This window comes from Rhinichthys klamathensis, unplaced genomic scaffold (assembly GCF_029890125.1).
Source record: "Rhinichthys klamathensis goyatoka isolate OS25496 unplaced genomic scaffold, OSU_Roscu_1.1 h1tg000259l_1, whole genome shotgun sequence".
NCBI classification, from domain to species: domain Eukaryota; kingdom Metazoa; phylum Chordata; class Actinopteri; order Cypriniformes; family Leuciscidae; genus Rhinichthys; species Rhinichthys klamathensis.
In genome coordinates, this window is record NW_026606781.1 from 647,773 (window position 1) to 672,517 (window position 24,745).

Sequence of the window (24,745 nt, forward strand, 5' to 3'; positions counted from 1 at the left end):
TTTTGAGCGGCCTGCACCGGAGCTCGAGCGCTTCATAAGGAAGTGCTTCATGGCCTGCGAAGTCTTTTGCACCTCCATGAATCTGTCCGCGAAATCTTTGACGGCAGATCCGAAAAGGCCCGCTTGTGAAATGGGCGCGTCGAGGAACACAGAGCGCTCGGCTTCCGTCATCTCGGACAGCGTCAGCCATAAGTGTCTCTCAGCCACGGTGAGAGAGGCCATGTTTCGTCCTATGGCTTGTGCAGCGGCTTTAGTAGCGCGAAGAGCGAGGTCTGTAGCGCTTCTCAGGTCCGCCACGCAGATCGCTCCGGGTCCTTCCTCGTCCAATTTAAGGAGAAGGTCGGCTTGGTAGATCTGCAGGATAGCCATAGTGTGCAGCGCTGAAACTGCTTGCCCGGCGGCGGTGTAAGCGCGACCGTGCATGGTTGACGTCACTCGGCAGGCTTTAGAAGGTAGCGTCGTGTGAGCGCGCCGTCCAGCGGAGGGCGGGCAGAGATGAGACGCTACAGCTGGTTCCACAGGAGGAACAGAAAGGTATCCTCTGTCCTTCGCGCCATCCACTGAGGAGAAAGCAGCAGAGGCAGAGGTACGCAGCCTGGCGGAGAAGGGGGCGTTCCACGATTTAGTCACTTCCTCGTGAAGTTCCGGGAGGAAGGGCGCGGGCCGCGATTTCGTCGGAGCCTCGTCATTTCCGAGAAAGCGTCCGTCCATTCTGTTGCGCGGCGGCTGCGCGGGCGCCTCCCAATCGAGGCCGATGCTTTCCACGGCCTGAGAGAGCAGACGCATCAGCTCAGTCTCAATGCCGGCTCTCTTACCAGTGGTCTGGCGGGAAACGCTAGCGGAGGGGAGATCCACGGAGCTCGCCCAATCCTCACTATCGGATGCCAGAAGAGAACACGCCTCGGTGGGTTCGTCAAACTCGTGGATGGACGCGGCGGCAGGCGGCGGCCGTTGTCCGTCAGTGAGCGACTCGAGATGAGATGAGTGTGTGTTACAAGACTCGAGCGAAGCCGGCAAAGCTGGCGGGCGAACCGGCGAGCTTTGGCGGGCTGGAGAAAGCTCGGGAGCGCGCTGGGCGCGGCGCTTCTTGCGGCGCGGCACCACGGCGGGCTGCGGTGAAGGCTCGGAGAATGATGCCAGGCGAGTCCTCAGAGTCACCATGGGCAAAAGCTCGCAATGAGGGCATCCACCGTCAGCGAGCGCGAGAGCCGCGTGATCCTCACCCAGGCAGGAAACACCGATGACGTGCCGGTCTCCATCGCTGAGCGGGGCGCGGCACGAGCCACAGGAAGGCATCTTTAAAAAGACGCAGCTCTTTTTGTGAGAGAAGTGTGAGTCGCGTCAAGTAAGCGAGCAAACACTCTCAACAGAGTAAATACACACAGAGTATGAAAGGATATAGAACGCCGGAAAGCGCAGCAGGTACGGCAGTTGAAGGCGGCGAGGCCAGCGACTCCAGAGCTCGTCCCGCTGAAAGGCTTGCTTCGACGGCGCGGCTTCTCACTCCGGATCCAGCGATGCGTGTGCTTCGCTGAAGAGGTAAAAATCAGCTTGTATCAGCCTAACGAGCATATTTATAGGGTGAGACCACGCCCCTTCTGGCGGGACGTGACGATATGGGCGCGAGTCTCTCTCGATAGGCTGCTGCATTTGCTGCAGAGCAACCAATAGGCGCGCGAGCTGTTTCGCCTATGTCTGCTTGCTGCTGCAAAGCGTTTTACATTAATAAAAAATTAAGGATAATTTTTGGCTTCAATATCTCGCGGAAAAGAGTTTTTCCCCTAGCGTAAGCTATTACGCAGTACGAGAGATACTCTCGTAAGAGAACCGATTGTGCGTGTGGGTGGGGAGGAGCTGAAAAATGAGACATATTTTAAAATGTAATATAATCTAATTACAAGCATTTCATTTTTGTAATCTGATTATGTAATTCAGATTACATATACCTGTAATCAACACTACTCGGCACAGATTCCCAATAATTAAGTCTATGATTGAAATCTGAATTAATGGCAAATTTCACACAGAGGCATTTATTTAAATATATATTATTTTTAATATAGTCTATGCATTTGAATATAAATATAACTACTAGAAATTATCCAATTTCATTAAAAGGTCATTTTAAATTAATAGGTTATTTTTCAGTTTTATTTTTATATTTTAACTTTTTTCTAACTCTTGTAACACACACCATTACTAAATAGTCAAGTTCCATATTACACCATAATAACTTTGTTTACAAGATATATTTGCTTATTTACAGGGGTGTCTGTCAGCAATTTAAGTGACAACTTCCTGATTCTCCATGTCACATGTGATGATACAAAGCAAAAAGTAGGTGTAAAAGTAAAATCTTTGTGAGGGAGTAATTGCTTTGAATGGCTGTCATGCATGTGGTAAATTGAAACAAAAACAAACATTTTGTTTACATTATGTTAAATATTCTATTTTTAGGGGGACCTGGTCTTGCAGTGCAGCTATCTATTCGAGGCATTGACAAAAATCTGTGTAGTGGCAAAAAACCAAAGCCTTATCAAAGTTGTACAAGGAAGGTGAGATACTTTTACCTGAATTGCCTTTGGATAGGCCTACTCGGTCCTGCTCTCAGAGATAGATTGTTTGTTGTATTGGTAACACTTTACAATAAGGTTTTATTTGTTTTCATTAGTTAATGCATTAACTAACATGAACTAACTATGAGCAATACATTTGTTTTGTTACAGTATTTAATAATCTTTGTTAATGTTAGTTAAAAAAGAGAGCTGTTTGTTCATGTTAGTTCACAGTGCATTAACTCATGTCAACAATAACAACTTTTGATTTTAATAATGTATTAGTAAATGTTGAAATGACCATTAAAAAAGATGAAATGCTGTAGAAGTGCAGTTCATTATTAGTTCAAGTTAACTAATGAAACCTTATTGTAAAGTGTTAGCATTGTATTTAAATGCATGCATTATACATATACTGAATCATTGTCGTTTTGTAGTGTGAGGTTTGACATCCAGCCTGGCAAAGAGGGCTTTGTGGATTTTAAGAGCAGCAGTGAATGCATGGTCTACAGAGCCAAGAATGGACACTTGATGGTGGTGGGTCCACATAATGCAATGCATACAACATAATGAATACATTGGAAACATACAAAATATTAAAAATGTAATCTTTATATCTTTGTAATCAGTGATCATTATATACCACTATGTGTAATAGTATTAAAAATGATGTTGAAATTAGTTACATCTATTTATTTCATCATTTTGAAGGCATTACATTTTTCTTTTGCAGGAATCTGCACGGACAAAATCTCGGTGACACGTTTCACCTCTCAAAACTTCTCTTCAATGGCCCAAATTAATGCATCAGTCAAGTTTAAACACTACCATTTGCCCTAAAAGAACCTACACTTTAACAGTTTTCCTAATCAAACACACCTGATTCAACTCATCAGTTCATTAAACTCCAATACCTGAAATGAGTTTATCAGATAATGGAGAGGAAATGTGGACTAATGGGGCTACTCCAGGACCAGGGTTGGGCAACACTAAAATGTGAATTTATTTTTCAAGGGACAAATCATGAAATATCATTGTAATTTATTCACCAAATAAGAGGAAAAGGAAACAAGTCAGACTGGTGTAATAGGTCATTGGATTTTTATTTTTTATTTGTTTAATTGAATAATATCAGGTTACATTCTGTATTTTAGTTGTATACTTTACATTGTCTTTGTGTATTTATAAGACCATGTTTTGTTATAAACATCCAGCAGTTAATGAAAATTGCTACTTTTTTATCAAATTAATTGGGTTTGTCTTGGTTTTTGCTAATTGTGGATCTTTCGGGTGCACAGAATATAGAAAATTAGTTGCTTCAAAGCACAAACCTTTTTTCCTCAAATGATGTAAATGTGTTAATTTTGTTAAATCATAAAAGTTAACTGTTCAGTAAAAAAAAACAAATATGTGCATTAGTTACTCTGCCCAAGATTTTTTTTTTTTAAACTGTGTCAATTGTGTTTGTTTATTGTGTTCTTTATCCCATACTGCCAACTGCCAACTAGGGCATGCCATCTTCTGCTTTGCACTGACAAACATATAACAAATATCTAACAAAGAGATGAAACCAGCTTCATATGCCCAGAACACCAGAGCAAAACAATGCATGCATGTAGGCATACACAACGTTTGTATACATTCAAATATAATATCTGCATAGAGATCTGATAATCAATTCCACAATAACAAGCAGTTGTTGTCCTTATATAATACTTTATCTAGCCTAGTGCATTAAAATTTCTGTAGCAGTTGTGGTGTTAAAGTACAGAAAATATTAGCATTTGTATAACTTCATATAATCAAGATGTTCGACTCATTTTAATGATAATGTAGTGGGGTTTTTTAATAAAAATTGTGATGTTTGGTTTTTCTCCTGCAAATTTAGTTCAGCCATGTGTATTATGACTGCAGTGGTAATAAAGTGGTTATTAATTATTGAATTGTTGTACTTTGTGGACATTCAACATGAGACACTGATGTTTCCTATATAAGCATAAAAATAGAAAAAACTAATGTATGATGATTCATAAATCATATTGAGATTTTTTGAGTAGGTTTATATGAGATGACCTAATATGAAACTGTTTGTTGCCACCTCGTGGTGAATGAATGGATAATGTTCTGATAAAGGGACTTAGATATCGATGATGCCTCAAACTATTTAAAAAAGTTTGAACCTTTTGACAAACATCAGCCTCTGTCTATTGCTCAATATATTTTTCCAACTCTATTACGAGAAACGTGATAACCACCTAAAACTAATGCGTGCAAGTGGCGCCGTGAAGCACCTTTTTTCTGATATTTATGTTATTATCCCCTGGAACCATTTTCTTTTTTATTTAGTTTCTTTTTTCTTTTTTGTATTGTATGTATAATGTTTAATACTTGTATTTGTACAAAATGTATGTTACTTGAATAAATAAAAAAGTGGCGCCGTGGTGCTCATGACCCTATCGAAGTACTGATTGGCTGATTCCGTGTCAATCATTACCTCCCTCTATGACGTGGAGAGACTTCCTCTTCGCTTCTTCCATCGCATCGACTGTTGTTCTTAAAATGGCGCCGCTGGACCTGGATAAGTATGTTGAAATTGCGAGGCAGTGCAAATATCTTCCAGAGAACGACTTAAAGGTGACTATCATCTGTAATTTTTGCTTTTTCTAAGAATGTTAAACATATTAGTTCTAAGTATATTTATAAAGTCGTGTAGATCGTGGTAAAGGCCGGCAACATAGTGAGTCAGTGCAATGCAGTCGTTGCGAATTAATCTAACTTGATCAGTTGACGTTAGCCTGTGTTCCGGGATTTACTTTCTACATATTATCAGAAATAACAGGTTATGCGGCCCCCAAAAAAAAGCAGTTAGTCATTATAAAGTTGTGTAACTGATTATTTCTTGTGAACACCTAGGATGGCTAACTTATGTTGTTGCTATCAAGCGAACCAAATTGAAACGCCCATCTATCTCTTAGTTAATCTTATTTAATGATATTTGCGTCTTTATCAGCAGTTTTCATTCTTGCCTGAACCGTTCTCCACTCCCTTATCTTAAAATCGAGTTATTGTACGTACAATTAGGCTTCTGAATTAGTCCTTAATGCAGCAATGCGGTCCATAACAGTATCACCCAAGCCATTAATGTGCTATTTTGAAAAATGCGACCTGAAAAGGCTCAGTTTTGACTTCCTTATGAATGAACTTGACCTTGGATGCAGTTATTTGCTGGTTGTGCTATCATCATACGTGATGCCATCCTTTTTACAAGCTTGTTCAAACCTGCTTTCTTCTTTTGCTTTGACAGAGATTGTGTGACTATGTATGTGACCTGCTACTTGAAGAATCAAATGTACAGCCAGTATCCACTCCAGTCACTGTATGCGGGGACATTCATGGACAGGTGCGAGAAGGCCCTATTAATGCATCTATGTTGTTAGTTGCAGATCTTGTAATGATGACGGTCTTTTTTCTTTTTTTTTGTTGTTGCCATAACAACATGCTGCATATATACCAGAGGTGCTCAATCCTGTTCCTGGATATTACCTACCTACAGAGTTCACATCCAATCTTGATAAAACATACCTGTCTGTAATTATCAAGTAATCTTGATGATCTTCATTAGCTGCTTCAGTTGTGTTTGTTCAGGGTTGGAGCTGAATTTTGCAGGAAGGTAGATTTGTGGAAACAGGATTGGGCACCCCTGAACTAAACCTTTTCTTTGTCCCTAGTTTTATGACCTATGTGAACTCTTCAGAACTGGGGGCCAAGTACCAGACACAAACTACATTTTCATGGTATTGTATCTCTAAAGATGATGTGATGCATATTGTATTGCAGTTCATATTTGGTGACTCACTGGAAACTTTCCCCAAAGCATTTATTGAAGAGGTAACGGTATGTTCTCTTTCCTTTAGGGAGACTTTGTTGACCGAGGATATTACAGCTTAGAAACATTCACATATTTGCTAGCACTTAAAGCAAAGTGGCCTGACCGCATCACACTGTTGCGTGGCAATCACGAGAGCAGGCAGATCACACAAGTGTATGGCTTTTATGGTGAGACTACAGAAATCAAATGCATGCCTATCATGATGAACTTATTGTATTGAGATTTTGTTGTACATTCATTTTAGGGTTTCATTTCCTGTCTTTCTGTCTATAGATGAGTGCCAAACTAAATATGGAAATGCTAATGCCTGGCGATACTGCACTAAAGTTTTTGACATGCTGACTGTTGCTGCCGTAAGTGTTAAGATTTTACATATACAATTTCAGTCTTTGTTAAAGAGTTATAAGCCGTGAACCAAGCCAATCAGCTATGAGGCGTATCACAACACTACTATCTTTGAGTTGAAGCAAAAAAAAGTTTTTGAAAAAATCGGACAAAGACAACGGTACATAGAGAGATTGACGCAATTGCGTCATTCGCAGTGCTGCTTGGGAGTAGGTGGAGCTACAGAGCTATTTTGGTGTTGCTTTTTTCCTGACTCTGGTGTAATTATTTGTACAGCATTATGGGTAATGTAGTTTTTCACAAGGAATGCTGCTGTTAAACACAATTATTTTAAAAATAAGCTGAAATAATGTGGACTGACAGCAGAAGCAGAAGCAAATACCATGTATTAATAACCTCGTATCTCACAGTAGTTCTGTCTTTAAAGGTTTATAAGTTATTGTTCAAAATCACTATCCCTATGGAGAAACTGAATGGAGTTTTTACTTGAGGATCCCGGTTGTTGCACTCCATAGTCATTTAAAAATGTGTACGCTTTAAATAACCCTTAGCTTATTTTACGTACTTTTTTTTTTTTTTTTAAATAAGCATATTAAAAAAAACGAAAACGAAACCGTTACTCAAGACAATTTCTTTAAAATTACACCTTTCATTAATACAATCGACTACTTGCACTGAGCTTCGTGACACTTTTTTTTTTTTTTTTTAAATGGTACAACTCATTTATTTCCAGTCATGTATATTTTCAATGTGCTGTAGTCACCTAGTTGACTAAAGGCACCTGAAATGAGTTTCCGGCAAGATTAAAAAATCTGGACATTTTCAGAGACAGGAGAATAAATATTCTTATGATTACTGTGTAAATAATTTTCCAAACTCAACGGAACAGGAAGTTTTAATCCAACCCAGGCCCGATCTTAGAAAGCAGAGGCTGTTAAACATACGCGATTATTTCACTACATGGTGTCAGTGCTCGTCTAATGCTGGGGCCACACCACAAGATATTCGGGCCGATTTCTCCCCTTCCGACAATTCTAAATGAAGTCCCGATTATCTTGATGGTTCTACAGATTATTTTATCAGATTTTCCTGTGGTGTGAGGTGTGTTAAGACTAGTGACTGAACCTGCTCGGAAGAACGTGTCCTGTAAAACATACCACAATAGAGTTGAAAATTTCATAATTTCTTCCTGCCAATACAGTGTTTCCGCTACATTCATTCTGCCGTGGCGGGCCGCCACACCTAAAATCATCCCGCCACGGCTGCAGCTTCTCGGTCCGATATTGTATGTGTTATTGTTAAGCCCCACTAAAGGCATACAAAACATTGTAAAGCACCATAAAGTTTTCACACTATATTCCAAGACTTCTGAAGTCATTCAATAGCATAATGTGAGGTAAAAATGTATTTTTAAGTCGTTAAGTTAAAGTTAATGGAAACTCATCTCTCCTCAGTCATTCTACATTCAGCATTCAAACAGCACGTCACGTTCGGTTACGACAGTAACACGACGACACTCTCTTCTAGATCAATGTTCCCATTATTATACTTTATTTGTAGATAAAGGTCTATAGTTTGCATAAAATTACTTTATCTTGCTGGAGTTTATAGCGCTTTCTAAATCATATTCCTTTCTCCCGGGTGTCTGTTACTACAGCACTAGAGTAGAGAGCACTATGAATTGTTCTTCATGCGCACTGTAAGTTAACTGAAATTTAAAACTGTTAAAAGAAAAGGCTCAATAAACTGTTGCATAGATATAATACATTAAGCATAGATAGATATAATCTCTTCGCTTTGAACTTTTCAATGTGAAGCGCTGCGCGCTGTGCTTCAAGTGCATCATTCCGCACGGGATGCGCATAATCGCTTTGCCGCTCTTATTGGCGCCTTTCATGTTATAATGCTTAGGGGAGGTTTAAACACCTGGGATAAGGGGGCGTGGCCAATGGGAATATCACTCATGGGCCACGCCCCCTCCCCCTGGCGAAATGGGCCTGCCACCACGGCTGAAAAAAATCCTAGAGGAAACACTGCAATAGTCTGCCATGTTTATTCTGAAGTCTCGAGAGATTTTGCGAGATTTGACGTGTTCACAGTTGGGACTCTGGTTGAAGATCTGTTTGTGTGTGGTGGTGTCTTCACATCATGGCAAACCACACACTATAGGAGCAAAACTGTTAAATCTAGGATTTTTTTGTCCTCATGTTTGTGGTCTCACATTTTGAAAATCTTATAAGATTTTAAATATCATTTGGTGTGGCCCCAGCATAAACTATTGACCGTGATGCTGAAGTGTGTGCAGGGTCCAAAATTAACTTTTTGGCTCACCTGCCATGGGGACTGGTAGATGAAAAAATCCACCAGCCAAGCATATTTTTTACCGGCCAAAATAATAAACAGCCTTTTTGTGTCAAGTCATCTTCATTTATATAGCGCTTTTAACAATGGAGATTGTTTCAAAGCAGCTTTACAGAGATAAACATACAATTTACGGTAACAGAGATTGTTTTGGCTTTATAGCGATTTTCGAGTAATGTTATTTCCAGCTAAAGTTAGTTGTGATTGATTCACTTCCAGCAAAATTATCATTTGTTATTACATTAGGGGCCACTAAGACGACGGCGTTATCTCTAAACAGACTTTAAACGCGAACCTGTGACCGGATGGCGTTCACATGCGCATTAAAAATTGATTCTGTAGTTATATTCGTTTGAATATTTGTGCGCAGGTTAGTAATTTCCCTACAAACCATGCCTAAACAAACTACTTGTCTTGCCTATACATTTGATTGTCACATGTACATTAATTTATACATAGGCTATATTTAAACATTTTTGTCATATTTCTGGTCTATTATTTTCCATTTTTACTTTTATTTACACCCATTACACAATTTACACATTAAAATAATATTTTTGTGGTGGTGCATATGAAAATAGTTCTGTACAAATGAAATGTATTAATTGTATATTTAATAAAATATATGCAATAATAATATATTATTTAAAAAAAATATTTAGTTTTACTCTGCCTATTTTTTTACTCCATTTACTCTGACTGATCCGATCAGTAACTGAAGGACTGGAAATAAGGACTGTTTTCAATTCCCATCCCGCAAACACAACAACTTCGTCATGTCCGTCGCCATCATACCAGATATTTTATAACATTACAAAATGCAATTATAATAAACATTTTATTACATTACTATTTTGGTATGAACATTCACCCGCCAGTGGGGCGGATAGCCTTTTGAGATGTATTCGCCAAACGGAAAATCTACCCGCATTTGGCGCTTGGCGGGTGTTAATTTCGGACCCTGAGTGTGTGTGAGACCTGATGAATACAAATATTTTAATAACTATTTTGTCATTTCTCATCGGCAATCATTTTAATATAAGAATTTTCGGCATAAACGTAAATAACATAATCAAAGTAGTTCACTGTCATTCTCCTCTATGGGTGTGTGTTACTGATTAATATTAATTAAATATTTAACATTGTTAAATTTATTTACGGCACGTACCGCTCATTCATTCAAATATTTTTAAAGGCTGAAATAAGAGCTCCAGCACACACTAGCAATCCTATTTATCAGTCAAATTCATTTAAAGCTGTAAACTCAACAGGTATGAAATATGATCAGTAAGAGAAAACACTGTTAATGAGAAGATAAGCACTGGATTGCACCATGTTAGTGGGGGAATTTCTTTTATTAATTATTCAGAATACACAGTTGGAAAGAAAATATATTTATAGGAACATTTCAGCAGGTTCACGATAATTCATATTAACACAGAGAACATGATTAATTGTTTTTAAATCAATTGACAGCCATAAAACGTCGTAATAATAATGTATGTAGGCCTAGGTGCGCTGAACTCTTTTACGGGAAACCAGAGTTGTAATAAGTAAAACATGGAAGTAGTTGTGCAAGTAGTCCATTTTGTTTTAAAAATATTTCATATACATTTTTTGTTATACATTTTTTCAATTTGTTTTAAACATTATTTAAATTGCAAAGGGAACTACACATTCTTAATTCCTTGTCACACTTATTTTACATGTATATTTGTCTGTGTTTTTATAAATGTGTTTCCCTAAGTTTATACTGACAATTTTGAAATAAACCAGATCACCATATATATATATATATATATATATATATAATTTTTGATCTTTTGTTGGTTGGTTGGTAATAGTAGAGTCAATTTACAAATATAGATCACGTGTAGCATATTAATTTATGTGTCCCCATACTTCAACACAGTAATGTATGGTACTACAAGTTCAGTATTTTTAGTTTGATATAATATTGCTATTGTTTTAGACAATTTTACCCATTATGTCTATAATGTATAATTGTGTATCTGGTACTCAATCAACATAAAATGTTTACTTGAGATATGTTTACTATATATTTAATGCTTCAAAAAACCTCTTGGATTGAAAATGCTATTTTGCACTTTATAACTGTCTAAGACTGTTTAACATGTATTTTCCTTCTGCTGTACTTATTGTGATGTTTTGATTTCTCTCACAGTTGATAGATGAGCAAATCCTTTGTGTACATGGTGGCCTTTCACCTGACATCAAAACGTTGGACCAGATACGCACCATTGAACGCAATCAGGAAATCCCTCACAAGGGAGCATTTTGTGATCTTGTCTGGTCCGATCCAGAGGACGTAGACACCTGGGCTATCAGCCCAAGGGGTGCTGGCTGGCTGTTTGGTGCTAAGGTTACCAATGAGGTAAGGGCATTCTCTAAATACACTGTCTGTTTTTAGTTCTTTTAACACTTAATGTGTATACAAAACACTAGCCTGAGACATTTTTCTGCAATTACAGGTTGAAATATGCAAATTAGTCTTTTAAGAAATTGCTCTTTTGCGTGGCTGTCACTCACTGTCTTGAGTTATGAAATGATGTAGTTGTTGGCATTTCCATATACTTTACTAGTGCAGTGAAGTTTCACAAAAATATCTAATAGTAAAGCAAAAACTAGTAACTGTTCCAATTTTCTTAGATCTGAATTTTGATGAAATGTGCTGTGAGCTAAATATTAATTTGACCGTTAAATTAGCAGTTAACTAAATATCATTTATTTACATTTATTGGCTGTTTCATAAATGTCTGACATGCTAGTAAAAGAAGAAAAAAATGTTTAGTAAATTTACCTGTTTGTGCAGAACCTGAATTGTTTTTCTTTCCGTTCAAGTTTGTTCACATCAACAACTTGAAGCTGATTTGCCGTGCTCATCAGTTGGTTCATGAGGGCTACAAATTCATGTTTGACGAGAAGCTGGTAACCGTCTGGTCGGCCCCAAACTACTGCTACCGCTGTGGTAACATAGCCTCCATCATGGTCTTCAAAGACGTGAACACACGGGAGCCCAAGTTGTTCCGGGCCGTTCCTGACTCGGAAAGGGTCATACCACCGCGAACGACAACACCCTACTTCCTCTGAGGTTTTCATTGTTGCCTGGGTCCAGACCTCTCCTTTTCATTGCTCTGTCAAGCACTCTTTTATTGTCTTTAATTTCTGTTGCATTTTTTTTAAAACAAATATTTTTGTAAAGATTAAAGTGCTCTCCAAAATAACAACAGTAAACTATGGTCAGGATTGTGAACCCTGTTGACTGTTGAAGTTGGTCATTATTTGGTCAGTATATTCTTCTTAATGTGATCGTAATTAAGTGGACATCCTCATTCTATTCTCAAAGCCACTCTTCTTACAGGGCTTTAAATATAGACCTAACAGCCATTGACCATTTAATGACAAAAGTTTATGGTGTAACAACTCGCCTGGTCAGAACAAAATGTTTTGTTTTTTAAGCGGACAGATTGGAAAGTCACTGAAACAACTGTACTGAACAAGTCTGCTCCTAATTTCTGCAAGACAAAGACACTGTTCTTTTTCGTAGCTTTCAAGTGTAGAAAAAGGTTGAGGCGATGATCAGACAACAGGATAAAGGAGGTTGTGATTATTTTGTACATTAATATAATTGTTTTGATTTAATCATCTTTTTCTCAGATTTGTTGTATTTTATTATTGTAGAAAACAGCAGCCCATTTACCAATTAAATTTTGAAAATAAACCCCTTTATTGTTAAGTTACATTTCTGGTGTGGTCTACTAATCAATGGAAGCATGAAAATGTCTTGCATACAAGACAAATTGAAAAGCACTTCTGTATGACACCGTTGGGCGGCACACGTCCCTTTTAAATCCAACGGGCAATACCATAGAGTGCAGTACCACGTTAGCTCCGCCTCTATGTGTAAGTTGTAGCCTGATTGACAACACAGCCAACCAATGGAATGTATTGAACGTCACTAACAGACCGGTGGGGAACTGACAAGCATGTTACTTTGAGCGGGTTGCCACAACATAGTCAATGAAGATACAACTGGCCAGACTGAACTGTCGACTGCAGTAGATGCCGAATGGCAGATACTCCCTGCTCTTCCCTGGGAGGGTGATTTGAATGAGCTGGATGTAAACGACGGTGCGGCACCGCACTGGATGTCTAGATTTGTGTCGGGGAGAGATTCACAGGCGCGCGCTACCTGGAGACGCCGTTCTTGAGGAGCCGAAACGGAAGATCAGTGCTCAGGTTGGCTCTCAAATCAATGACTTTTTGACAGATATTGCTCGGCGGTTTATGCGTTAGGTAAAAGACAAACACAGCTTAAGTTAAAACGTCTTGGAGGACTACGATAGTCAAGCGCCAGTCACTTAGACACAATCACTAAAATATGAATTTTATGCCGTACCTTTCCGTCAAAGTCCAGTATATTTAGAGAAAAGCTATAGCCTACGTATATCATCCCCATACATGTGTGTATATGTATATATTAAAAACCATCAATAACAGCACGTCAGCTCCATTCAGTCATCAGCTCAACATAATTTAGGTTGCCAGGAAACCGCAGTCACAGCATCTGCTAAAGCCACAGTTTTGTCAACTCTGATGGTCATTTTGAGGACAAAAACGTCGCTGCTCCACGAGCGTTCACAAATCATGTTAACACAGCTCTGCCATTACACGATCCAACATACAGTTTCGTCTTTGACAGAGTCACACAGAGTTGTCGTGTATTACCGCATTCTGATCTAAGAGAGAGAGCCGTCGCGCGAGAGGTAAGTCATTATAGATGAGATGAGACAGGCTTTGTCCTCTTGAGTAAATGCATTTAGATAATATGCTTGATGGTGTGAATTGTCACAGAAATTACCGTTGTTGTTCTTCACACTGGTAATTGATGTAAAACAGCAGTGATCAGTCAGTCAGTGCGCGTTCCTAGTCAATGAACCGTTACGCAGAGATGCACGCTGCCAAACGCTTCACGTTTAGTTACGATTCTCACCCTTTGTCTATTGTTCCGTTTAGACCACCCATATATTCAAGTTGGGAGTGATATTGTGAATGGAACACGAGCCAATAAGCATCTCTGTATTATTATTGAATGAACATGGTTGAAAAATCATTGGCTGTCGCAAGAATTACAGTTTGTGCAGCCCGGGTTCATTCTGTCCTGCAACAGCACGGGTTTGATTTTTGCAGAGCGCTCGCTGTCTGCTCAATTTATTGTTCACGTTCAGGCTGCATCGGCCGTGCGTGCATAATTTGACTGTACGAGCAAGCGCGAATTGTGTATTATTGTATCGAGCTTATTAGGGCTGTGTCATAAATATGCATTGAACTTTAAATGAGGTCCTATGATAATTTTGCGAGAATAAGTAACCATTTGACTGGAACCGAGATATATATATATATATATATGTAGGCTATAAAAAGTCAGATTTGTTGCAGACAAGCATGTTTTCTTAGCATCAGCTCTATCACACATCATCTGTGAAAGAGCCGCCAGGTTGCTTAGCTGAAATGACGTCATATAGACTGGCTTGTTATGGAAGAATGAGCTCGTGGACGAGAATTCTTCTTCTGTTACTATAGGTAGCCTACTAGTATGCGAGTATTTTACTATTTAGTTATGGACAATTATGGGTGTTGTTTATCTTAAAAGGATCTTTCATTTCAAATCCATTGCAAACCCTATTTAGTTTTTTTTTGGTCCGCCTTTAGTCACCATGGAATCAATGGGCAATTCTTATTTTTAATGGAATTTTGCAGTATTTATTATTCATCTCTGCACACAATTACTATTATTATTTTTAAATTCATGTACACTCACAATCTTGAATCAAAATAACTTCCCCTCCTTGTAGTGACATCTCTTCTTTCCTCTCATGATGTGTTAAGGGGTGAGAGGGCAGGACAACCTGTCAATCACATGAGATCACAACAATAGCAAACTACAACCATCCAATGATCCAATCAATTCCCTATGGGGTATGGACTAATCCCACCCCTTTCTTTTTTGTCCTTGAAGCCGTTTTACTCGGATATACATCACAATAGGGAAGAAAAGACAATTGAAACTTACGTTTCATGTCGACTTCAACAGTTAATATCAACACGGCTGTGTCACTTTCAAGTACCACAGGTCATGCTGATATTCAGTACACGTTACAACAGCAGAATTGTGAGCGTGATATTTCTTAAAGTCTGTGTGGAATCAAAATGGACCCATTTACTTTGTTAGTGCACATTACTAGCCTTGTGGTGAACCACATGTCTACCAACCACCAGTCTGCTGCCCAATTTGTGTATTTTTTCTTCTTAGTGAAGATAGATGCAAAACATTAAGCTTTCTGTGTCACAAAACAATGGACATGATAAAAGCTGATCTGGAACAGCATGTGAGTGGAAAGGAGTGGAATGATTTTCCCTCCCATGCTCAAATGTTCTGTGGCTTTCCATTTCCCGCTCTCCTCACACAAGTAGTGAGAGAAACCCGGCTCTGAGTGATCATGGCGTTCGAGAGGAAACACCAATTTGGTCAGCAAATCAAATGTGTGTACTGGATATTACTGTTGCATAGCTTAGAAATAACTTGCACGATTGCAAGCTAGTTCATAATTATAGCTCCCTGTTTGTGAGTTATATAGGCGGCGCCTGTCCTATTTTCCTCTGGATACTTCTTACCTGCATTCCTTTGTGGATCTGAATAACATTAGAGAGCCTTGGGCTCTTTAGCCACCATGTCCACCATGCATTCATCACTCACTTTCACTCCTGACGTTTCACAGTGACGGTATCCCATTAACATGAGCAGTCATGTAGGCTTTAGCGCAGAGGGTAGATGCATTAGTCAGCATATGTGTTTGCGTGACCTCTTTAACTTAGTAAGTGATTGCAGTTTTAATTTCATGTAGCCTAATGACCGATCTTTATTGTTTGTTTTTAATCGGACTTTGTCTATAAAAGTAGGCTGGTCTTTTAATAGTTGATAAATCATGTAGAAAGTAGACCTACTATAACATGATAAAAGTCATTTTCAGTACTTCTTATCAAATGTATTCAGTGATGCAGTGACTGCAAAAAGTGATAATATGATATTGATTTAGCATTGATTTTTAGTTGCACGTGTTGGCTTCATACAGGTCATACATACACACACTGCCTCATCCTGCAGTTCTTTTGCTGCAGATGCATAGCTCATGCATTTTTATAGAAGGAGAGGATATGTGGGTCAAGCTCACATCTCTGTGCAGAAGCCTTTTACCACTTCTGACTTTAGAGAAAGAGCATGCATGCGTTTTCTGCATGAGACGAGGAGATCTCTCTTATTCATGCCTCCTTTCAACATGCTCTTATCAGCCGTTCTCTAAAGCCCATCTTCCATTCATTCCTAGATTACATCCATAGGGTCTTGGTGGACAAGTTGTTTGTTTCAGCATTAGATCACTTATCTTCTGGTCTAAGACTAATGGCTGATTCCACCCTGTAGCTCTGTGTCTATATATGTAGCCTACATCCTGGTCATTTCAATTAGCCTACCACTTGTTACGACCAGAAAATAGAAATCTTTCAAGCTGTGTGTCAATATTGATCTGCGTATTGATCATTTATTTTAATATACTTGGTTATTCTCAGTAGGGGCCAGTTGCTGTTTGCGTGTGGAGGATGAGCTACCAAATTCATTTTATATTAAGGAGATTGAAGAAAATAGAATAACTGAAATTGTAAAGCTTCTACCGAATTCAACAGCAAAAGATGTTTACAATTTAGATATTAATTTGATAAAAAAAATATAGCTCCGTGATGATAGTTCTCATTTGACAAATGTATCAATTAGAGACTGTGTTTTCCCCAAATACATGGAAAAAGGCTGTAGTTACACCGCTCTTTAAATCAGGGGATCCAAGCCTGATTTCAAATTATATCGACCAATATCAATCTTGCCGGTTATGTCAAAGGTTTTGGAGAAGGTTGTAGCTGAACAATTAATAAACTATCTAGAGAGTAATAACCTCCTACATATACATCAATTTGGTTTTAGAGCCCAGCATTGCACCGAAATAGCTATATGCTGTTTCTTGGAAAAAGCTACACATTCTCTGGATCAGGGACATGGGATGGGAGCAGTATTCATTGACCTAAAAAAGGCATTTGACACAGTTAACCACACTATTCTTTTATCTAAATTAAGTGCATTTCATTTTAGTAAACGTTCAATTGAGTGGTTTACCTCTTATTTAAATCTAAGAGATCAGTGTGTTAAATTGGGGATACAAAATCATTGTTTATGAGAAACAAAATGGGCTTACCACAAGGCTCAATTTTAGGCCCCTTGCTTTTTAGTTTGTTTATAAATGACCTACCATGTTGTTGTCCAGATGTTGAATGTCAGCTTTATGCTGATGACACTGTTATTTATACATCGGCTAAGTCATCTGCCAAGGTTGCTGCAGTTTTAAATGAACAAATGAAAAGGATATCTATATGGCTCCAGGAAAATCATCTTACTCTGAATGTTAAGAAAACAGTCTTTATGTGCTTTTCAAATCGAAAGAAAAAAGAAAAAGTAATAATTCGAGTAAATAATAAAGAAATAGAGGAGGTAGATGAGTTTAATTTTTTAGGTATTGTTTTAGACTCATGACTTAAATTTGATAAACATAAAAAAGCTCTCAAAAATGGTAAGGTTTAATCTAAACTGTTTCAGACTTATTAGAAAATATATCTCAATTGAGGCAGTACATCTGTTTGTGCATGCAATGATCTTGTCCCGCATTTCATACTGTATTACAGTTTGGACTCAAACAAGTGATACCTTAATTAGAAAAATTGAAATGTATAATCGAGCCTTAAAAATAATGGATAAAAAGCCAAATCGATGGCATCACTGCAATGTTTTAAAAAAAAGTAATATGCTAAGTTTTGCAAATTTTAAGAATCTGTCATATATAAAATAGATTTTTAAATGTTTACACAATACAGCACCATCTGTTTTATGTAAATTGATAAAGAGACAGGATTATACAAATAGAATTACTAGGAGTTCGGCAGGTGGGAATTGTAGGATTCATTTTGGTAAGACTACACAAGGGCAAAGAGCCTTTTCTGTTGAGGGCTCCAAACTCTGGAACCTGCTGCCAAATGAGTATAAGGCAATACTTGAAATAAAGTCCTTTACATTGAAGGTAAAGCGGTGGTTTAAAATAAACCAGAACTGCACGCATATTTAAATGTAATAATTTTAGTATGTAAAATTGTAATGTTATGTAAAAGACAAGTACAAGTTTTTATTTTATTTTATTAAAGTGTAATGTAAGAGTGTAACTTAAAAGTGTAATGTGATGTAAAAGTTGAAAGCTCCATTCTAATATGTATAATTTAGGTAGGTATTTGATTGTCTATAAGTGACACATTGTGGTAGTTTTATTCTATGAGTAGTAGTTTTTTTTTTTTTTTTTTTAGAAAGGCTTTCTAGGGACCTGAGATGCAAATAAGCTTTGGCTATACTCTCTATGTGCAATACATATTTTCCAGTTTTGACTGGGATCATGTTTTTTTGTACTGTCCCTATACAAATAAACTTATAAATAAAAAAATAACATTTGAATGACCAAGATGAAGGTATACAAACCCAATTTAGCTTTTAAAATACCTTTGTTAAATGTATATTTGGATTTGTGGGTCAATATTGTCATAATGAACCCCAGAGAGATCCATTGATAATACTACTTGTAATTAATCAATATAATGCTTTATTTAGACTGGACAAAATGGTATCTGATTGTTAGATTGTTTTTTTTAATACTGACGTGAACATTCAAGTATCTCCTCCTAATGTTACTTTACACCATTCTAAAATTCAAACCAAAATTCTAAATCTTTTAATATGCTCACCAAGGCTGCATTTATTTGGTCAGATACACAGTAAATCAGTAATACTGTGAAATATTAGTACAATTTAATAACTGTCTTCTATTTTAATATTTATTTGAAATGTAATTTATTCTTTTGATGGCAAACTTGAATTTTCAGCAGCCATTACTTACTCCAGTCTTCAGTGATTCTTTAGAAATCATTCTAATATGCTGATTTGCTTCTCAAGAAACATTTATTATTATCAATTAGGGCTGTACGATGTGTCGTATTAGCATTGATATCACGATGTGTGCATCCGCAACAATAGTCACATCGCAGGATGTGCAATGTCAAGTATAGGGATCGTAGTTGATCGCTTCCGGTTTGTAACGCATGACGTGATTTGTGGATTAATTGCAAAGTTTAACCATCATAGAGTGAAAGTTTATCATTCGCATGTTTTAAGTCCTGTCAGTTTAAACCATAGACTGTAAAAAAAAGATGGACGTATATATGAAGACTTCAGATGCAAAAGCCTATAAGTGCCAATTTTCTTCTAGAATGATCATTTTTATCAAGCTTGTATGTTTATGTTCAGTTATTTCACTTTAATGGCAATGACAATTACCTATTAATTGTCACAAGCCACAGTGCTTTTTAGAGCCAGATGGTGTAGCAGGAGCGAACAGAGTAACCTTTGGTAACCAGCTAAACCTTGACTTCTTGGGTAGAGTCAGCCCCATTTGTACACTAAACTAAATTTGTACCCCATTTGTACACTAAACTAAATTCAGCATCTTAACATGAATGCCTTACAAATTTTAACTACCTTTTTTATTGCAGTGTTATTCTTTAATTTTTTTAATCGCGTATGCACAACCTTATATAAATGAGGTGTTGCTGCTGTGATAATATTTAAATCACCAATTGGTTTAATCGTGCCAAATTCTTCTTTTGGGGAAATATCCCCAAAATATTCTCTGAATTTGTTGACAGCACTTGAAAGGTGGGCAGAAACAGTCCATAAGTGGACCATGGTGAGCCATCTGGAGGCTGAGCAGGGGTGATGGACATGCCCAGGTCTTTTCCATTCAGGCCACCATAGACTGACAGCTGAATGTTTCCCTGACCACATGCACACATGCAGACACACAAGCTGACATTGTACACAGTTTCAGGCAATAAATTATGTTTTTCCCTGCAGTGGCTTCCAATGTCAGCATAATACATCATACATTAGTTGCTCTTATTGGTAAGAACAGGCCTTCAACATACCAATTTTCCATTTATTCTCACAGATGTGATGGAGTTAGAGCTTTCCATGCATATAGACATGCTTTATTCAAAAACATTGTTGAATTTGAATCTTACCAGTTATAAATGGACCTCATCTGAGCTTCTAGTCATTTCACAAAGCTCACTTAAAATTCATGCTTTACATGTGTATTATGGATTTTTATTAACGTTCATTCTCTTGTGTGGACCTCTCCCCCACTCTGGTCCGATTTAACATCTGATCCGAGCAGTAAGCACTGCACATTCAGCCTTTGGCGTGTATTTGTCACACTCCCTCTTTCATACTTTCCTCGTCCCTTGCTCTCTTTTCCCCCCAATCCACCCCTCAGACACACATACACACACAACGCCTGATTCCTCCCAGTGTAGCCGAAAAAGCTGCACATGTCCTCCCTATGACACATCTATGCCACACGATTTTATCTCTTGTCACCACAGAGGTGAAATGTGCGGTGTTGTTTGTTTAACACCATCTAGTCTCACACAAACACACAAGCTAAGCCATTTTCACAAAAATATTTAGTGTTAGTTCACCCAAAAATGAAAATTCTGTCATCATTTACCCATCCTCAAGTTGTTATAAACCTGTATGGCTTGTAGATATTTTGAGGAATGTCGGTAGCCAAACAGTTGATGGGCCCCATTGATTCCATGGTATTTTTTCCATACTATGGAAGACTATGGGGCCCATCAACTGTTTGGTTACCCATATTATTCAAAATGTCTTATTGTGTTCGGCAGAAGAAAGAAATTCATACAGGTTTGGAACAACTTGAGGGTGGGTAAATGATGACAGAATTTTTATTTTTGGGTGAACTATCCCTTAATAAATATGGAAATTGAACTATGCTTTTTAGCATTTATTTAGCATAGGGAATTATTATGTTTCTCACTGTTTTATGTGAAAACATGCAGATTAATTGGCCCTTGGTTAAGAGCCGACCTTTTTCCAATTGCACAGAGTGGACTATGTGCTGTCTTTATAGGCCATTGAAGCTTTGAGCTTGTTTCTGAACAGGAAAGGCCATTGAGATATCCCTTTATTCAGCCATAAAAGATCAGTGGGTGATGGCATATGTAGCAGGCATTTGGCATGACCTAAACCTCCGCTGTCCTTTAGTGGTTTATTTATTTATCGTGGTAAGTAAAATAAAATGAATGATTAAAAGTAGCATGAAATAAAAAAAATGACCTTACTTCCTATACGTTCCTGGTCTTCAAATCATTTTAAATGCTACAAGTGAATTTAGGCATCACACCGCTATAATGTACAGTATGAAAAATGGATATACTGTCATTATAATACATTTAACAGTGTTATTAAATTAGTAATATGGGCTCTTCCTGCAAATACAATCATGAAGTGCCCATATTATGCTTATTTGCGAGTACATAATTTTGTTTTTGAGGTCTGCTAAAATACATTTACATGATATTGGCCTAGTTTCACAGACAGATATTAGATTAAGCCAGAATAAGGCCTTAGTTAGAGTAGGACATTTTAAGTATTTTAAAAAAAAACGGGCCTTAGAAAAAAAACCTTTACCTGTGTGCATCTTGAAACAAACAATGGCGCTGCTGACATGTTTTTTTTTTAAATATGTCAGTGCAAGTTACTTTGAGTTAAGACAGTTCTAAACATTAATTTTAGTCTGGGACTAAAGACTTAAGCCCTGTCTTGTGAAACCAGACATTAAAGTTCAAAAGCAATATTTTCTCATAATTTGAATTGCTGCAGCACGTCTTTTCACCCTCTGCCCGAAACACACTGTTTTAGTTCCTGTCTCTTTAAAGCCCGCCTTTCTGAAAATTCCTGTATACTCTCATGATTGGTCAACAAGTCCAGTCAATTGGTCAATCGCTTAAAGCGTGTCAAAACTTTAATGTTCCTCCCCATAATTGGGTTTCAGCTCCTGAGGCTTTATGAACAGCTGTAAACAGTAACTATGGCGACAGTATTTGTCTCCATAGAGTCCATACAATTTCTTTGCCCCCACAGCGAAAAAATACAGCATCTCCACGACTAGGAATGCTCATAATTAACTGGTTAACCGTTAACCGACGGTAAGAATTTTTACCGATTTAATTACATTTTCGAAATATTTTCGAATGTTTGTTGCTGGGTTAAATATGCTACACAAATAAAATTTAGCATTTTTGAGAAAATCCTCCCCCCAGATAAGTCACGTATAAAGGCCCGTTCACGATATCGTTCTGTTTATTCTAAGCGCATTCTTGTCTGACGCTTTAAACGCTCAAGCTTGTTACAGCAGTATGGATTCTGATTGGCTGTCAATGTTCTTATCGTTCATCAGCTGGATAAAATCATTCTGAAAGTGATTCCAACGATATCGTTTCTCTGTGCCGTTATCATTATAGCTGTGGTGTGAACGATTTTTAGAACTATATTTATCATTATCTTTATAGTTATCGTCCTTGGTATAAACAGGCCTTTAGTCACATTTTATTATTACATTTAGTAATAACGGTAAATAAAGCTAAATGTTTTACAAACATAAACTTTTATAAAAATAGGCTATAGGCCTAAAATAGACTATTTTAATTCACTCACTCAACAAATTTAACGGTATTCAGCACAGAACAAGAATTAAAAATATAAGTAGCTATATAAACGTCAAGCCAAAACAAATTCAAAACCATTATCTATTATGTAAACTAGGATTTGTACTTCACCCGTGTTCCAATATCCACACAAAACATCATCCTTTTCACATGCACAAAAATGTGCTATAACACCTCATTGGGTTGGTGGTCACGCTGAAAGGCACAGATTGTACTTGAATCTGATTGGTTGACAAACGTTCTAAGGTGTGGAATTATTTTCAGGTAAACGCACAGCTAAAGTAGTTCCAGGCAGGTCTTGACCGCATTACAGTTCCATATCACTTCGCCAAATGATTTCAGTTATTTCAAAGGTCTTTACAGATTACAACAGCAGAAGAACCAAACCCTCAATGACACTGACCAAGCAAATAGATATAGTAAACAACAGGGTAAAAACGCCAAATTATTTCCATATTTTTTGCCACAATATTACGTTTTATTATATGGAAAGCAAAGCACATACTCTCTTTCTTACGCTCAAACGCACACAAATACAGTACGGACACAATCGCACAGAAACGTGTTGTCAGCGCAGCTCTTATGATTTTATTAGTAAAATAGTTTAACAACTTAAAAGCTACATAACATTTCTCACTAGCAATGTAATAATGACTCTGTTCTTGGAACAGATAAACTTACAGTTTCACTATACATTTAAAAAATAAAAAATTACTTCTAGCTGAATGTATCCTGTTTTATTCATCTCCATGAAGTTCATAGATATATAAATGGATTATTTAAATTTCCTCTGTGAAACTTTTGTTCCAACTAAAATGCAAATTCGTCAGAGCGTATCAGTTGGTTTGGAGGTGGAATTAGTCAGTTTTCGTCAAAGCTGATTCAACATCTGCCCACGTCACAGATGCAGATTCTTATACCCACAGTATGTCAGTTCAGAGTTCTGTGGTGCTCGTTTAACTGTGAATCATAAAACTTCCCTCACCACTGATGGCTGCTTGAATGACGTGCTTGCACTAACGACTCGATTTTGCATAACTCTGCCGACAGTCTGTTTTGAATTCACTATTTTGGTTTGTTTGTTTTGTTTACAGCAGCTGCCATGACAGGGGTGGGGGCAGAGGATGACATCCCTCTCTGTGAGAGGAAAACTGTCACTGACTTCTGCTATCTCCTGGACAAGTCCAAACAGCTTTTCAATGGCTTAAGGTCAGTCTCTTCTCTGTGTCTGAGCATTTTGCTGTTTATTTGTGGTTTTGTTTGCCTTCCAGATTGCTGTCTGGGTCAAATCATGCAGTGACCTTATGTAAACTTACTTTCAGCGCAATCTTTCTTTCTTTCTTTCTTTCTTTCTTTCTTTCTTTCTTTCTTTCTTTCTTTCTTTCTTTCTTTCTTTCTTTCTTTCTTTCTTTCTTTCTTTCTTTCTTTCTTTCTTTCTTTCGCTTGCTTTTATTTCTATCTTTTGATTTAATTTTTGTTTGTTTGTCTTGTTTTTGTTAATTTTTTCCTTTTCATTTGTTCGCTTTTTTGTATCTGTTTTTATTCCTTTCATTTGTTTGTGTTCTTCCTTTTGTTTATTCTTTTGCTCATGCATTGTTAATTTCTTTTTTTCTGTTGTTTTCATCCTTCCGTTCAATTAATTTAGCTTAATTTCTTTTTCTTGTTCTTTTTTTATTTGTTCTTTCTTTTGTTTGTCCGTTTGTTCATTTATTCACCAGTTTTTGAGTATGACCTATTATTGCTCTGTTAATCTGTTTGTACTACAGTTTAGGAGTGAATGGAATACTTAAGTAAAGCTCATTTTCTATTCTCGCAATAGCCATGAATCACGCCTTTAACCATATGGTGA

At 37.5% G+C, this 24,745-nt stretch overlaps 3 protein-coding genes across 7 annotated transcripts in view; all 3 read left to right on the plus strand.

Moving 5' to 3' along the window:
* myo1hb (myosin IHb) overlaps positions 1 to 3,975 on the plus strand; it is a 34,064-nt gene extending 30,089 nt beyond the window's left edge. For 2 of the 3 annotated variants that reach the window (XM_056267440.1, XM_056267439.1), the window contains exons 29-32: positions 2,267 to 2,337; positions 2,458 to 2,555; positions 2,993 to 3,092; positions 3,289 to 3,974. In XM_056267440.1, the coding sequence (XP_056123415.1) occupies positions 2,267 to 2,337; positions 2,458 to 2,555; positions 2,993 to 3,092; positions 3,289 to 3,315 (296 nt within the window). In that variant the 3' untranslated portion in view covers positions 3,316 to 3,974. Of the gene's footprint in view, positions 1 to 2,266; positions 2,338 to 2,457; positions 2,556 to 2,992; positions 3,093 to 3,288 lie in introns of all 3 variants that reach the window. The other variant, XM_056267438.1, reaches the window with a different exon arrangement.
* A 1,054-nt stretch (positions 3,976 to 5,029) lies between these two features.
* Positions 5,030 to 12,911, plus strand: ppp6c (protein phosphatase 6, catalytic subunit). Its single transcript, XM_056267445.1, has 7 exons — positions 5,030 to 5,189; positions 5,860 to 5,955; positions 6,284 to 6,349; positions 6,470 to 6,611; positions 6,718 to 6,797; positions 11,336 to 11,545; positions 12,013 to 12,911. Exons 1-7 carry the CDS (start codon positions 5,058 to 5,060, stop codon positions 12,259 to 12,261), a joined length of 975 nt encoding a protein of 324 aa, XP_056123420.1. The 5' UTR covers positions 5,030 to 5,057; the 3' UTR covers positions 12,262 to 12,911.
* A 245-nt stretch (positions 12,912 to 13,156) lies between these two features.
* Positions 13,157 to 24,745, plus strand: part of scai (suppressor of cancer cell invasion) — a 41,402-nt gene continuing 29,813 nt past the window's right edge. The window contains exons 1-2 of one of the 3 annotated variants that reach the window (XM_056267442.1): positions 13,157 to 13,410; positions 23,991 to 24,105. In XM_056267442.1, coding sequence (XP_056123417.1) covers positions 23,999 to 24,105 — 107 coding nt within the window. In that variant the 5' untranslated portion in view covers positions 13,157 to 13,410; positions 23,991 to 23,998. The remainder of the gene's footprint in view (positions 13,411 to 23,990; positions 24,106 to 24,745) is intronic. The other 2 variants (XM_056267443.1, XM_056267444.1) reach the window with 2 other exon arrangements.